The sequence below is a fragment of the Topomyia yanbarensis genome, chromosome 1 (assembly GCF_030247195.1).
Source record: "Topomyia yanbarensis strain Yona2022 chromosome 1, ASM3024719v1, whole genome shotgun sequence".
Taxonomy (NCBI): Eukaryota; Metazoa; Arthropoda; class Insecta; order Diptera; family Culicidae; genus Topomyia; species Topomyia yanbarensis.
The window spans coordinates 152,267,425-152,284,189 of NC_080670.1; the positions used below are offsets into that span (position 1 = coordinate 152,267,425).

Consider the following 16,765-nt stretch of genomic DNA (forward strand, 5'->3'; position numbering starts at 1 on the left):
CTGACAAGTGCTTATGTAATGTTTACTAGCAGAGAACAGCACCTCGTTGACAAGTGATTCGAAAATTTTTGACTCGACTCTCAGCGAAGTGATTCCCCGGTAGTTCTCGATGTTGCCTTTGTCATTTTTCTTGTGTACCGGAAACATGACTGAACACTTCCAATCATCGGGGAATTTTTGCTGCTGAAATGACACATTGAAAAGGTGCGTCAGTGGAATCGCTAAAATATCCGAACATTTTTTCTGAATAGCTGAAGGCATTGCACTTAGTCCTGGAGCATACGACGATTTCGTTTTTTGTATTGCAGAGAGAACCGATTGTTCTGAAATGGTGAATACATCCATATCCACCGCACCAACGGGAACATCACGGGACGCGTTGTCGAGTTCGATGGCAGTTGGCGCATCAGTAGTGAAGACACTCGAGAAGTAACTGGAAAATAGGGAACACTTTGTCGCCGTCGTAGTCGCTACTTCGCCATTGTAAACCATCCTAGACGGAAGACCCGTTTCCTTCCTCTTCGTATTAACAAAAGTCCAGAAGCCCTTCGGATTTCGTCGTAAGTTTTGTTGGATGCGGTTCACATATCCGTTATTTATTATAACAGCGGTACTCATTACTGGCTATTGCGAAAAAGCGCTTGAGAATAGGGCATCGTCGATTTGTGTACGCACGTAGAGCTTTGGCACGGATGCGTTTCAGATTCCGAAGCATTGCGTTCGACCAGGGAGGCTTCCTGGGAGGTTGATAATTTGGAACAGATTTTTCAACACAGTCAAGAAGTAACCGATTATAGAGATCAACTGCAACATCTACATCCACTTGATCAAGTAATACACTCCAATCAATCAGCAACAGTGAGCGGCGTAGAGCTACTAGATCAGTTTTGCGAAAATTACGACGATTCACAGCTAAAGCTTCTTCATATAGTGGTGAACTAATGGTGGAAATGGATATTTCTAAAGCGGGATGATAGTTATCCAAAGGAACGATCGCACTGGAAGCTTCACTCACAGAACACTCAGGCAAAGCATTCTCATTGACGAAGACAAGGTCAAGAAAACGAGATTGATGGTTGGAAACCGTGCTTACTTGACTTAGTCCGTGAAAAGCCATCCCGTCCAGAAGTAAGCGGCTGGCAGGATTTGTTGTCGAGGATAACTGGTTAGGGTAAGCGTACCCACGTCCAGAAGAAACCCACATGAGTCCTGGTTGGTTGAAATCTCCAAGGACTATCATCACATCGTTTGCATCTGCCTGAGAAGAAGCGCGCTCTATGGAGTCTAGGTGGAACTGCGTAATAGAACAATCTAGTCGTTTTTCTGGAGGAATGTAAACAGCTCCAATAAAGTAGTTCTTCGTTTGCGTAGTAATCTTCGTCCAAACAGCTTCAATGCTTGATGAACTATCCACACCAAACTCACAGGAGGCAAGTGCGGAAGAAACAGCGATTAAAACTCCCCCGCCGCGATCAAGGATACTGTTACGAGCACCTCGATCCGCACGATAAACAGCGTAAGAATCCCCGAAGAGCTGCATCGATGTAATACGATCATCAAGCCAAGTTTCCGTTAGAACGAAAATATCGTAGTCGCCGTCAAGAGCAGCCAAGTACAAGTCCTCTATTTTCGTCCTGAGCCCTCTGACGTTTTGGTATACAACCGCAAACCATCGACGCCATGTGTAAAGCTTCCCGACAAATAGCAAGGACGTGATGTACCCGATGACAAGCTGCAAACCAGAAGGTTTTTAGGAAGCGGATCGTCATTTAAAGCAAAATACTCGCCTGAGAAGGGAGTTGGGAAGACCCCCTCACGACCACCGAACGCAGGGCCGGGACGTCTAAGCTGGTCGCTGGCTGGTAGCACGACTGCGTCGGAGCGCTCGGGGGCTTCCGTAGTGCGGCATAACAGGCGTCCCGGTGATGGCAGCGCAGCGTGAATTCGTTTGTGCAGTCTCGGCGATGACGGCGGAACAATGCTTATTCGTAACGGTGGCAAGTTGTGCAAGAAAGGAATTCGGAAATCGGCGATGTAACGTGTACTATTTCCCGTCAGCTACTTAGTCACCATTGGGCTTTCCAAATTCTCAGTGTGATTACATCCGCTTGGAGTTGCAGGCAAATTCAGAGTGAACATTGGCAAACTACTCAAGTACGATTCAGACAAAGGTGGTGAGATATTACTTAGCACGCTTTGAAAGAATGACGAGAATAGATTTGCTGATTCCGCTGGTGACGTTAATGTCCGGTCTCGATAGTTGACGCATTCCGGGATTCCACCGGAGCACGTTTTGTGCCGCAGGTAAGACCAAAACTGCTTTGGGTTGTCCTTCATGCTGCATTCAATTCGGGAAACATATGAGCGAAAGTATGTTGCATTCACGAACTCGAATTGGCGTTCTAATTCCCGCACGGACGTTTTGTCGGTTTCGCCTCTTGTTCTAAAAAATCGTTTTCGAACCTTCCTGAGACGATTTCGAAGATTTCGTAACTCAGCATTCCACCAGGGTCGTTTGTTATACAGGCGGCGCGTGCGTTTCCTCCTAGGCACAAGTTGTTGATCTAGTAATCCAGCGCTTGAATAATATGTGCTTGTTACTCCAATCTAAAATTTAGCAAAAATTAGCATGAGGAATATAACAGCATCATCCATATGTGGTTCGGTAGCTCATCTTCCGAAATATTATCGCTGGATTCCCAACCTACTAAATGAAATGTTACTGAGTACTCGATAGCAAGATAATAAATTAACGAATTAATTGCGAACCAATTAGATTTGTAAAAGTTATCGGTGCTCTCTAAATAAAGACAGGTGTATAAAAAAAGGTCCAGAAGATTTCCCTTCAGCTCTATTCAAACTGCTTAACAGACCACTTCCTTTAGCACCACAAAACCAGAGCCAGAGCAGTGGAGATACTTACGCTTGCTAAAAATAACCTAGTGGTTTCTGTTTATAAATAAACTTACCTGTGCAAGCGGGACTTACGAGTCACTGGCTTAACCGCGAGACGTCGTCACCGTATTTCTGACAATTGATGGAAAATCGCACGTTGCAGACGAGGGGAACAGTTTCGGCCAACAGAAATTCTATAACCTATTTACCGACTGCAAGTTTTCATGCCTTTTCTTAACCTTAAAATTTCTACTCTAAATCGCCATTTCATTTATTAATGTTCCAGCCGGCATAAAATAATTTGTGTTATGCTCAGGGAGAATAAAAATAGATTCTTGAGCGACGAACGGTTACGTCAAAGTCTAAAGAAGTGTGCGAAACCATCTAATTATTATTTTTCAAGTTCAACCCTGGACCGGTTGAGTTAACGAGAAATACCGTAGCCGTTCATTAGTTGTATCTGTTTAGTGGTATATAATAAAATGGGTTGATGAAAACAATATCTGTACTGCTCAGTCGTAATTTAACCGCCGTCAGTAGCGCCTTCGTCAAACAGGTCGACATCCGTCTGAACTTTCAATTCATTCCGACCATCACAAGTGACCTCTAGTTCAAGTTTTATTATATACATAATTTCAATACTTACAAATGTGATCCTATCATCTGGCGTGAATTCATTCTCCGTTTGTTTATGTTCTGATTACACAGCAAAACACAAATCTCACCGACCTCCACGAAGAACGATAAATTGTTTATTTTTGTCACATCATTTTTTTTTTCTCGCGATCCACATCACATGCGCTCAATCAAGGTAGGCCAGTCAGGCTGTCAGATGGTAATTTATTTGCTATAAAAATACAGAGGATGGCTGTACACAACGATGATACCAGTGGGGATCACACCTTCACTAATACTACCAGCGAGTACCGTTCAACCACTTCGGAATCTACGATTCTCCCGTATTACGAATTGCGGCTTCCATCTCACGTGCTAAAAAAGTCACCTAGTAAGATTGAGTTCCATCTAGTTCAGAACCACCATAGACATAAGCGACCCTGCGGTTTGCGGAAAAACATCTACACCCGATCACGGTGCGCCGGCGATTGCGCATCCTCACGTGCGACCAAAGAACCTCCGAACCCGAAAATTCGCAAAAGTCTCAAACGGGTATTTTTCAATTTCAACCGCAAACCCTGCTCCGTTGTTGATTCCAGTTGCCTAACTACAACAGAGTTACAGGATGACGATGACAATCAGCAGATTGAAAACATGGAAATTTACTACTTCGATCATGGAAGCCCGGAGTTCTACCGAACAACCGATTGTCCACCCCACCTGGTTACGGAAGCTTTAGCCCAATCGACGTATCACCACGCAACGAAATTCTGGGCGGAGATCTTCGGGACGCTCAACATCGGAGCGACCTTCGTAATCAGTTTCTGGCTACAATTGTACCGTTTTCTGCTGTACGGGCTTGTCCGTCCAGTTCTCGTGGGTATTCTGCAGATTACTGCCGATTACATGTTCAAGCCGCTTCTAGCAGTGATTTTCAATGGATTGATTCAACCACCGCTAGTATTTGTTCAAAATATACTCACCGCCTTTGGGGGGATGCTGGACCCGGTGGCTAAACTTATTGCCAACTTTTTGTCTCCGATCGGACGAATAGTGCAGTCCTTTCGCTTGATCGAAAGTAAAACAATCAACAAAAAGATAATCAAGAAGCGAAAGTTCGATGTTTGAAGCAATCAAGTGCACGTGGAGGGCTTAAAAGTGACATTTGTGAGAATCGATTTTCCACTTAAATGATCTGTGTTATTAAGAAATGACTAAATGATTGTTTTTTTCTCCCTTGAACAGAAACATCCTACACGTATGCACAATTTCAGAAAACGGGTAAACTGACAGCTCCGGCCACAGTGATACCACGTTTTAGGAAATACAACGTTGATGATTTCCATTTTTTGACTGTGTTAGGAAAAGGTAGTTTTGGAAAGGTACGTATCGCCCACAGCCGGTTAACCCCGGAAACAACAGCACTGAATAATACAGAACCTCTAACACTCAATTACACGATTCATTATATTTCGACCCATTAAACCACTTCAATCTGCAGGTATTTTTAGCTGAACTAAGGAACACAGAGTACTATTACGCGGTGAAATGTTTGAAGAAGGATGTCGTGCTGGAGGATGACGACGTCGACTGTACGCTGATCGAGCGAAAAGTGTTAGCACTGGGCACTAAACATCCATTTTTGTGCCACCTGTTTTGTACGTTTCAAACAGATGTAAGTATTCGGAATTGCATTAACAATCAGAGGGGGAGGCGTTTAATTATCTGGAAGTGGTTGCGGAATATTGTTAATAGCATGAACCTATCTTTAAAGTATGACGGGCCAAGATTTTCATAGAAACTTGTGTGAATGGCAGGAGTCGAAGTTCTTTTCTTTATGTAATATGTTATAACATTTTCTATAGATTAATGCGTTGTAATTATTAAAATCGTTCTGAAACCAATCCCGTAAAATTATGATATGTTGGGTTCAACTAGCCACGCCCAGTCATGATGTACCGCTGCGAAAAATCCCATCTTTCCGGATTTTATTTTTAGGTTTTGATCGGGAATTTTCCCAAATCATTTAAGCCAAGACAAAACAAGGTTTTTTTCGTTTAATCGAATTTATGACGTTCATTTACCGTTTTAAAGAATCTTGCATTCACTTTTGAGCGACCGAAAATTGAAGTTGAAGGATAGAACATTTGACCGGCAACTTTTTTGAACTTTTTTCGGAGTGGTAATTAGTTCTAGAAATCATATGCCAAATATCAGCTTTTTCCTACCTATAGTTCACTCACAGAAGTTTGTAAGTTTATATGGTGAAATATATGGAAATACGGAAATAAAAATCAAAATTCAATAAAGGCTGCAACAGCTACTCTGCTTACCTCAAAACTTCAGGTATTACGGTAAGGTAAGGTAAGGTGTCCTTTGTTCATCGCTGCCATCACCGGGACGCCCGTTATACAGTACTACGGAAGCCCCCGAGCGCTCCGACGCAGTCGCGCTACCAACCAGCGACCAGCTTAGTCATCCCGGCCCTGCGTTTGGAGGTCGTGAGGGGGTCTTCCGAACTCCCTTCTCAGGCAAGTATTTTGCTTTACATGCCAGTTCGCTTTCTGAAAACCTCTTGGTTCATAGCTTGCCGTTGCGCACAACACCTGATTTCCTGTTTGTCTACTACCAGAACGTTCATGGAATAAGAACCAAAAAGCAGGCTTTCTTGCTTGCGCTCACTTCCTGCGACTACGACATTTTCGTTCTCACCGAAACCTGGTTACGTGATGATATATTAAACACCGAGCTAACGACGAACCACGCAATCTACCGATGCGATCGCAACTCGTCTACCAGTCATCTACGTCGCGGATGTTTGGAGCAAGTTGTCGTACACGTTTCACTGCCAGGTCGTTCATTATACATTTGTTGCATTTATCTAAGGCCGAACAGTGATCCTGACTTGTACAATGTTCACTCCTCTGCAATCCAAAGCATTCTGGACAAATGTAATAGGCGCGACAATGTACTTGTTGTAGGTGATTATAATCTTCCAAATCTTCGGTGGATTTTTGATTCCGATTATAAGTGCTACCTCCCGGAAATTGCAACCACGGAACAAGAGATGGCCGTCACAGAAACGTTGGTCGCTGGTGGCTTGTGTCAAATCTGCTCTCTTAGCAACGTGAATGTATGGACCCTCGATTTAGCTTTCGTTAATGACACGGACGTGTTCGAACTGATTGAGCCTCCCACATCTATACTGAAGTTTGATCCTCACCATAAACCCTTCGTTTTAAGATGTGATATGCGTTCTAATGACGGTGAAGCTTTTGATACAATTAACGACGACTTCAACTTTGACTTTACTCGATGCAACTTCGATGAAGTCTCAATAGCCATTGGTGCACTCAATTGGCGTTAGATGCTGGTTGGAAATGACTAAGATCAGGCAGTTGTGGCGTTCTTTGATGCCATATATGAGATTCTTCGCCGTAATGTTCCTAAAAACGTGTCAGCAGAAAAGCAGAATATAAATTTCCGTTGTGGAACTCTGGGCTTGGTCGCCTACGCAGTGTGCTCCGGAAACAACGAAAGCGATATTTACATTATATGACCGACGACAACAAAACTATTCTTCGTCAAACTGAACTGCAATATGAAACAGCCCGGAACAGTGCATTCGGTGAATATCTGAACCAAGTTCAGCGCAGCCTTCGAAATATTCCTTCGACATTCTGGACATTTATAAACAGCAGAAAACGTTCCGGGGGTGTACCAGAAAATGTTTATCTTCAAGACAAAAATTGACAGTCCGTTGCCGAGTCGGTGAACCTTTTTGCAGATCACTTCCGAAATGTATTTACCAGCCCTCCTGTCTATTCATCGCAATAGTACCTTGTAACATTGCCAACGCATAATATCAACCTTCCTCTTCCTAACGTAAATGATTCTAATGAGCGAGCGCTCTGTCCAGCGTTGATCCTTTGAAAGGGCCTTGTCCGGATTACTTGCCACTATGTGTTTATAAAGCGTTGTGCCCGAGCACTTTCTGCTCCAATAAGTATTATTTTTCAGCGTTCAATCTCGGAAAATATTTTCCCAACTGCATGAAAAGAAGCTGCTATAGTTCCTATTCATAAGGCTGGAGATAGGCACAATGTTGAAAACTACAGAGGAATCTCGCTGCTGAACTTCCTAAAGTTCCGGAAAAGTTTGTGTACAATGCGATGTACTCTGCTTCTTCCAACATAATCGACGAACGACAACACGGATTTATGAAAAAACGCTCCGCCATTTCGAACTTGATGACGTACACAAGCTTTCTAGTTTCAGCTGTAGAGAAGCGTCAACAAGTGGACGCTATATATTTTGATTTCGCAAATCATTCGACAAGGTGCCCCACAACATTGCTGTTTTGAAGCTGGAGCGACTAGGCTTTCCTGAGTGGGTTACCAGATGGCTACATTCTTACCACTCACAACGATCCGCCTTCGTTAGAATTGGCACTACACGCTAAAGCGCATTCGTAACGCCAACCGGTGTGCCTCAAGGAAGTCACCTAGGGCCACTGATCTTTCTCTTATTCATCAACGACCTATGCACCCGCATCAACTCTGAAGAACTACTCTATGCTGATGATCTGAAAATCTTTCATTAAATTGCTTCAGTACTCGACTCTGCTGTGCTCCAAGACGATATAGCCAATATAGAGGAATGGTGCTTGCTGAACGGTATGCAGATCAACATTGATAAATGTATGTTGATAATTTTCGGACGCTCGGCAAATATAAGGCGTTGCGAATATACTCTTCAAGCCTGTGTCATCGAGCGGGTGGATTCTATCCGTGACCTGGGAGTGTTATTCCACGGAAAACTTCGTTTCGCCGACCACATTACTGCAACAACGGCGAAGGTTTTTGAAACATTGGGTTTTCTAAAACGGAACACAGTCAATTTTGTGGATTTCTACGCACTGAAATCTTTATACTGCGCACTGGTCCGGAGCACTTTGGAGTATGCTGTACAGGTATGGGCGCCATACAACGCCGTTCATCATTTACCGACCTGGGACCCTAACCATAATTCAATTTAGAGTTCCTAGCAAGAGTAGGAAAAGGTGGTATAGCCAGTTTGCTTATAGCCTTTGTATCGATTTTGTTGGTTATTTTCGGCAAATTTGAGACTAAGAGAAACGAAAGCTATGAAATTGAAAGACGGATAGGTATTCTAGAGCGAATGAGTTATAAACTTAGTATGATGTTCAAAGAAAGGGGTTTATTTTCTTACCCGTTGACGGTAGTGGAAATCCAGGCGGACTATAGATCCGTAAAACAGGACCAGCGAATGCCAAAGGCGTTGATGATGGTTCGGATAGTAAAAATTAGCACTAATTACAATACGTGTGGCACAGTTAGAAGTCTGAACGAGAATACCAGCTTCTCCTTCGAGACGTTTATTGAAAAGGTCCGACTAGTTGGCCGGCGTATTAGTGTTAGTGTTACCTCTTACCGATAACCTTTCGTCAGGGTTAAGGATGGTGTACATTGTACACTGAACTAAAAATTAAACTATTCGAAAGAATAGTAATAGAAGCTATCGTATACATTACACTTAAAACGGAAAACTAGGACTAGGCAGGCTCATATAGACATGATCGAAAGGAAATGTGAAGAATTATTTGCCTTCTGCTAAGTAGGAGTTGGGCGTTGCACCCAAGGCTACCGCATGTTCTATGGTTGAACATAACTCATCATCATGTTTTACCGCCGACGCCGGCGTTCTGATTTTTATTGTTTTATTGTTTATTTTTTCTAGTTTTTCAAAGCAATGGCTCGCAAGTATAATTTGCGCACAATAACTGCTGTAACAGTAACGTTACGTGTTACCAACGTATTACTGGTCCATTTTATACCGTTTCAAAACCATTCTTTCAACTTTTAGAATCATTTGATTTTTTTTTTCAAATCGGTAGCAATTTCGCAAAGTTATAGTAATTTTTGTAAAAAAAAGTCCAAGCCGCGAGTTTTCACTTTTTTTGGTTCAAACCAATTTATGTATCATTGATTCAATAAATTACTTACTTTCACTTACACAGCTGTTTTCGCAATTAAAAAACGAAGAATTGAATTTCTTTTGTTTGCATTTTTACCTGCGAAAATTGCGATCAAATGCGTAGAATACATTTATACCCCAGTGCAACGTTCTAGGGTGGAAAATGCAAGTGCAACGTTCTAGGGTGGAAAACGCAAGTGCAACGTTCTAGAGTTAAGAGTGTTATGTATTTTTTAATGATCCTTAACCGACAAATGCGGAGGGATTTTTTTTTTTTGGATAGTCCTTCCTGCAGGATTGTCAAAAATGTTCATACTGGGGAGATCGACGCATGCCGCATACAAATAGCGCAAGAAGAAACTGAAGCATTCCGTTCAGAAACGCTTTATGTGAGCTTCCACAGAAAAGCTATAGGTAGCTACTCCACTGACCACAACAAATCATATTGCTCTATTACCCTAGGAAGAGTGATGACCTCCTCAAAGGGTAAACTGAACCTAGAAGTTATTGGAGTGAAGGACGAACATTTCATCACTGGAGATTCTTTGCAAAAGTCAAAAACAGTTTCCCTGAACCCTCCGAGACTTGCCTGGAGTAGATTTCGCTGGAGCTTCTACAACGACACGAGAGCTAGAAGGTTAAGGAACTGGCAAATCGTCACTGTTGTGCTATCTTATGACAAACGCCATTTTGGGGTAAATTGAGTTAGATATGCCTCATTACTTGTCTAAAAAATCTCTACAAAGTGGCGTTTACAGAATTTTGACATTCTGCTTGGTTACTGTGATATAGAGGAGAAACGTGCTGAGAAATATTTAATTTTTTGCTTCAAATGACTGTGTCTGAGGATTGGCTAAAATTATCTTAATGTATAAGATGTTTTATATGTAAAACTATCTGAGAAACACAATGGCATAATCATTTTCAAAACAAAAATGCTCGAATTGTGAGAAAAATGCAATTTTAGTTTTAAACTGGAAATATAGCATATTTGGCAACACTGTAACCAAAATTATCTATTTTTTCTAGATTCCCTGACTCATTTCCTTCAAAATGCATCTCACCGTTTGTTTATAGACCAAATGAAGCCAAAGATACGAATAAAAGTTAATAATTGATGATTTTTTTCTATGGAAAATTTTCCATGCACGAATATGACACGCCATACAAATTTTGTCATCAGTACACACCTATGACATGTGTGAGTGCGACTTTGGTTTACATTCATAGTAAAAACTCACAACATAGTCAACCGATCTTCGAAATATTTGAGATATTAATACAGAATAGATAAAAGCATCAATTGTCTTCTTTGAATTGTTTATTCCATTTATAAGATTCAAGGTATTCAATCTCAAACTTTAAAAATCGTTTTTCTCGAAATGTGCAAAATGGCGCTTGTCATAAGATAGCACAACAGCGACGAAATATGCTCGAGGAAGCGCTGTCACAAAGCCGAATTGAGGTCACACAACGAGCTTGCAGCGCTTCCTGAGACACAAAATGTCCCATCCCAGGAAGGGTTCAGCCGGAAATGAACTGGAACTCTGGCTGGTTCCAGTTCGTATTCCGGCTCCAGTGACACAACCGATTCTAACAAACCAAAGCCGGAATACGAGCTAGAACCAGCCAGAATTCCAATTCATTTCCGGCTGAGCTTAACTGGGATGTGACTCAACATTTCTGCAAGAAATTTTCTCTTTCTCTTGCCAAAAATCTTTTATTAAATTATTCTCTAGGATACAATCAGGACATATATAGAAGTGAAATGCATAAATCGCGACAATAAAATGGTTTTCATTGGTCTGCGACATGCTTGTAGATAGAGCACTCAGGAGAGACTTGAAATTTGTCGGAGATATATGGTGACAAAAGCGCAAACTTGAAATGATAATGAACTCACATACATCAAATGTAATGATTGTTTCGTCTTAGGGCAACTGTGAGCACTTCAGCGGGGAGAAACCCCAAGTGATGTTTCGGGAAATAAGGACAGAAGCTCGTGTATTTAGCGTCTAATTGGTGCCAATTTGGTGCTAGTTTGCATTTAGCGCCCATGCCCATTGTAGATGTTAGTTATTGGTGAAATAAATTAGAAGCATAAAAATACAACTGTATCTAAGTTATACTATGTTCACACTACAGAGTTAAAACACGTTATAATAATTAGCAACAAGAAAAATGTCATCAATATAGCGTTAAAAAACGTTTTAACTCGTAGTGTGAACGTAGTATTGAATACTTTACGGTGACGTCACAAATGAACTGAGTGTTCATTTTTGACAGTTCGCTTGTACTGTTTACATTGACTTAGAAAATTTCTTTGCGATTTGCTTCGACCGAATCTAGTCGTCCACAAATTTTTCTAAGTCCATGTAAACAGTACAAGCGAACTGTCAATAAAAGTGAGGTTAACCGAGTCAGTAAAGAACCTAATTAGGTTCTGTGTTGTTATGCAAAAATTGGTTTACTAAAAAAATATACCAGATACAAGATAATAAATATGTATCCTTGACAACTGTTTCTGTAGATAGCAGAAATTCAATATATTTTCTGCATATTTTTTATCTGCGCCTCAAAATGATAAATCTTATCACGATCTTATATTGGAAATTACAAAACAAAAAGAAATTACAAAAGATCGACGAAATAACAAAATTTTAATCAGTAATTGAAGTTTGTCTTGTATGAATGCTGCCGGGGATGTTTTATTCCTGTGCAATTTTCGATTTTTATTCCTCTGTTTTCGAACGCAAAAAATCCTGGTATACCGACAGTATTTTCGCATTTCCCTGATATGCCCCATCCCATGTCTAAAATAACAGCTATGTCTACGCGTAGATCAAAGCAAGTCTAATTTTACAAATGCTGTCAGCAACACCGCTCGTCGCACCTAACCCATCCGCAGCACACATGAGGTTTGCATGAAATAACAGTCTTAGAAGAATACATTAGCAAAAAGTAGGGTGTGTGATCCAATAGTGGAGTAGGAATAGTTGCAATAGTGGGTTATAACAAATATTATAAAATAACAATACAATCAACTTCTATATTTCTTAAAAAACACAACACTAGCGCCACCATGGCACAAAAGGTTACTATAGTACACTGTGAATTTTATCGCGCGTAATGACAGTTCTCAGTACATTATAAAGCATTATGGTATAGGTGGCAACATTTTTCAATTAGGAGAAAAAATCTTTTGTATTTATTATCTTTCCGGTAGGAACTACACGCAGAAAAATTAAGCATATTTAAATCAAAAATATGTGTTATTGAATACTATCATTTAATGTTTCTTACTTCAAACAACAAACTTAATGGTCTGAAAATATTTTTTATTGCAACAACAATAAATTTTTGCTGTCAATAAAAACTTTTTCAATATCAGTAATTTTGTATAAATTTCAGCATTCTAATGACTGTTTTATAATACCCACATGAGATAACGATCATTGCGTAGTTTAATCAGTTCATTGAGAGATGCAGTTTACAGGAATAAGGAAACAAAAATATATTTCCCTGGCGAAAATGCTGGAAATCGGATCATCTGCCTACGTGTAATGGGAATAATGTTTCTACCGCAGCTGGAGAAGATTATGCTACTATAAAGCAGTAATCTTAAAATGCATATGATGTAAAAACAAATTACACCGATAAACTCCCGAAATTTTCTGCACGGTAAACACGCGCTTATAATAAAATCTCACATTGCGGGCGTCTGAAAGGCGCATCAAATATAGCCGCAGTTGCTCCGCAAGCCGATTTCAGTGGAGCCACTAGACAATGAGACAGTCGAACATAAGCGAACTATAGGAGTGATAATCAGTCTCTATTGAATGTAGAGGATCTACAACTGCTTTCAAAAGCTTCAAAGAAAAAGCTGCCTATATCAATCCAGATAGGCTGTCTCGCGCCTATCTGGATTGAGCTTTCATATAATCGCATATCGAGCGATTATCCTGCAAAGCATAATATTTTTCCATCTATTGATTCTCGCGTTCGATGGGTCCGGTGGCATATTGCGCACTTCCCACCAACCTAGACTCTGCACTTTCAAAGCACGAGTGATCAAACTGCTACTGAAAACTGCGAGCTGTCAAAACACATGTATTTCAAGTGATAGAGATGGTACTTTCATAGACAGACCAGTCGAACTAACCAGTCTATGAGAAGAATTTAATAGAAGAATAGCAAGTGCGCAGTGCTGTTAGAATACAGTTTTTAGTGCCACAAACTCAATGTTTCAGACAAAATACCAACATCCCGACAAATAACGAAATTTATTTCTGGGCATGTGGAGGTAATTTTTTTCCGTAATTTTGGTTTCAATGGTGCATCACTCGTCTAACCGGACTGTTTTTCGCATAATTAGATCTATAAGTTGTTCCTAAAAATAATTTATAAGTTGTTTAAGTACGACTCGGTTTAGAAAAGTAATGCTACAGATTATAAGCGTTGTGAAATAATATCGTTAATAAGATAAATAATTGAAAATTCGCGGCGTTCTTTAACATGTTCATGCCCATATTGTTTATAAACAACAACATTTTCAAACAGATATAACTTTTGGTTTAGGCAAGATTTACTCACAAAAATAAGTAAGGCTAATAAATGCATTTATTGCCTTTCATTTGAGCGCTAACAGTTATGAGTTTTAGCTCTGGAGCCAGTGGCGTAGTAAGAAAAATTTTCGGGGGGGGATATGAAATTTTTTTGTATATATATGAAAAAATGTTCAAAAACATTCTGAGCAGGAAAAAAATGTTCAAAACCAACAACTCAGGGAACGGGTTTGGGTAGTCAAGGTAGGAAAGCTAGCTGTTGGTATAGAATTAATGTTCTTCCCCTACGAGGACAATCTGGGCGGCACACATCAGACTGTCTAATTTACTAAGCCCTTCAGTTCCCTTGTGCAATTCAGTACCACTTCTTCGTTGAGCTTCCGACTGGTTCGCGAACTACTCGGTCTAGTCCCCGACGATAGATCTAGCCTACTTCGACGAAAAGTTCCCCGGCGAGATTAGTTCGAAGGCGAGCCAACCAGCCAGGTGCTGCGGTCAGTTCAGCAATTCCGGCAGAGTAGGGCATCCGGTTTGCTGGAGCCCCGGCGCGGCTGGTTGTGTATCGTCGCGATCTACGCGGTCTCGTTCCCGGCGGTGAATCTGACTGTACGCTGACGGAGAGGTCCCAGACGAAAGAAGTTCTCCCGATACCGATTCTTCAGTACTACAACTTCTTGAGCCCTTTGGTTCCGTGACCGGTGCCATTTAGCACCGCAACTCCTTTAAGCCCTTTAGTTCTCTTCTTGGGCCATTTAGCACTACTTCCTTGATGATCCATTCAGCTCCTCAACTTGTTCGCGAACAACTCGGTCTAGTCCCCGACGATGGACCTGACCTACTTCGACAGAGAATTCCACGGCGAGAGAAGTTCTCCCGAGATCGAGCTAATCAGCTAGGTGCCGAGGTCAGTTCGGCGATTCTGGTGAAGCAGGGTGTCCGGTGCACTGGTGCGCCGAAGACTAGTCGCGTGGTGTCTCGTCGCTGTCTACTCAGTCTAGTCCCCAGCGGTGAATCTAGCTTACGCTTACGGAGAGTTCCCTGGCGAAAAAAGTTCTCCCAATATCGATTCTTCTTTGGTTTTCGCTATTTTTCTATCGGAACAACCGGTGGGGTGCCGTGGTCGGTCTGACTAATCCGCATGGAGCGTGATGTCCGGTTCGCTGGCTTTTCGACGACTCATACTCGCTGCTCTGTTGCAGTCTACTCGACTAGTCCTCGACGGTGAATCTAGCTTATTCCTGCGGAGGTGATTGCTCTCCCGAAACCGTTGTTCGATGTCCATTCCGTTGTAAGACGGTCATGATCTACATCAGCGGTTCTCAACCTATTTCGTACCACGGAATCCTTAGATATCACACTGGGTTGCTGCGGACCCCCATAGATAAACATCAATTTTGTATGCTATCAATATGTTATTTTCAATTTGTTAGGAAACATGACTTGAAATTTCAATATGCACTCGGAAAATATATTTTTCTTCGCGGACTCCCAGCAATGACTTCGCGGCCCCCTAGGGGTCCGCGGACCCCAGGTTGATAATCACTGATCTACATCATATCTCTGTTTACTGTGTTCCACTTCTTTACGTCGCTTGTCATTCTGTAGGCTACATTATCCGGGTTGATGTCGTGTCCTCCCGTTTTAAGTAGCTCCCTGCACGTCACTTCAAACCTCGGACATTCAAAGACTCTCCTCGGACATTCAAAGACTTCAAACCTCGGACATTCAAAGACGCTCCGGTGTCTTCTCGACGATCTCAAACTCCAAGCACAGTGTTGACGTTGCGTACCCACACCGATGAAGATACTCCTTAAGCAGCCGTGGCTCGGTAGGAGCTGTTTCAGGTGGAAGGTCATCTCTCCGTGCTTTCTATTGACCCACGCCGACAGGTTTGGATGAGCCGGTAGGTCCACTTTCCTTTCTCCGTATTGTCACATTCCTGCTGCCACGTCACCATCGAATCAATTCTCATCATCTTCCTTGCGTTTCTGGCTTTCCATTGTTTGTAGCACTCCGGTACACAATCGCAACTCGTACGACCAGCAGTCGAAGCGTCCTGTTCAGCTTTTCGCGGTTTCATTGTCTCCGTCACTGACACCTCCCTTTCTTCAAGTGTCTCACCGTTAGTGACACATCGTCCACGAAACCAACGATTTTCACTTTCCTGGGAAGCCGCAGTGTTAAGACCCCATCGTACATCTCATTCCAAAGTGTTGGACAGAGAATGGAGCCCTGAGGAACGCCCGCTGTGACTCGCATTGCCTATTGCCCGTTTGTTCGTCTGGTACAGCAGTGCTCTACTCTGGAAGTAGCTCTTCAGGATCTGGCTCATTCTTTTATGCCACTACGCTACATGTCCGCTACTACGCCACTGTCTGGAGCTGAAGTTATTGCAGTTAATCTGGTTGGATTCCAATGGAGCAGTGTTGCCAGGGACTTCGGTGTTTGCAATGTTATTTAAAACTAATAAAACCTATCAATTTAGAAATCGACTACGTTTTTCACACAAATGGACTATTGTAAACATTCTAGGAGAATTGAATTGAGCATTGAAAGGTAAAATTTGACCAATAATATGAAATTTTGTTTTCGTTTTTCTTGACTCTAGAATTATCAAGAAAAAATAGTTTTAGAAAGCTAGATGCACTAGAAAAGAGTTGGACAAGGGTTAAGTGTTTGCATGTTGATGTGCA

General features: G+C 41.7%; 2 protein-coding genes across 4 annotated transcripts in view; both read left to right on the forward strand.

Annotated features, from left to right (window-relative positions):
* Positions 1–16,765, forward strand: part of LOC131677710 (uncharacterized) — a 103,551-nt gene that overhangs the window by 69,137 nt on the left and 17,649 nt on the right. For all 3 annotated transcript variants that reach the window (XM_058957700.1, XM_058957718.1, XM_058957708.1), the window contains exons 3-4: positions 4,756–4,892; positions 5,012–5,185. In XM_058957700.1, coding sequence (XP_058813683.1) covers positions 4,756–4,892; positions 5,012–5,185 — 311 coding nt within the window. The remainder of the gene's footprint in view (positions 1–4,755; positions 4,893–5,011; positions 5,186–16,765) is intronic.
* Positions 3,193–4,667, forward strand: LOC131677723 (uncharacterized). Its single transcript, XM_058957730.1, has one exon. It carries the CDS (start codon positions 3,760–3,762, stop codon positions 4,636–4,638), a length of 879 nt encoding a protein of 292 aa, XP_058813713.1. The 5' UTR covers positions 3,193–3,759; the 3' UTR covers positions 4,639–4,667.

Bases quoted from the DNA above. Each gene is read 5' to 3' on its own strand.
- LOC131677723 (XM_058957730.1), top strand. From the start codon at position 3,760: ATGGCTGTACACAACGATGATACCAGTGGGGATCACACCTTCACTAAT.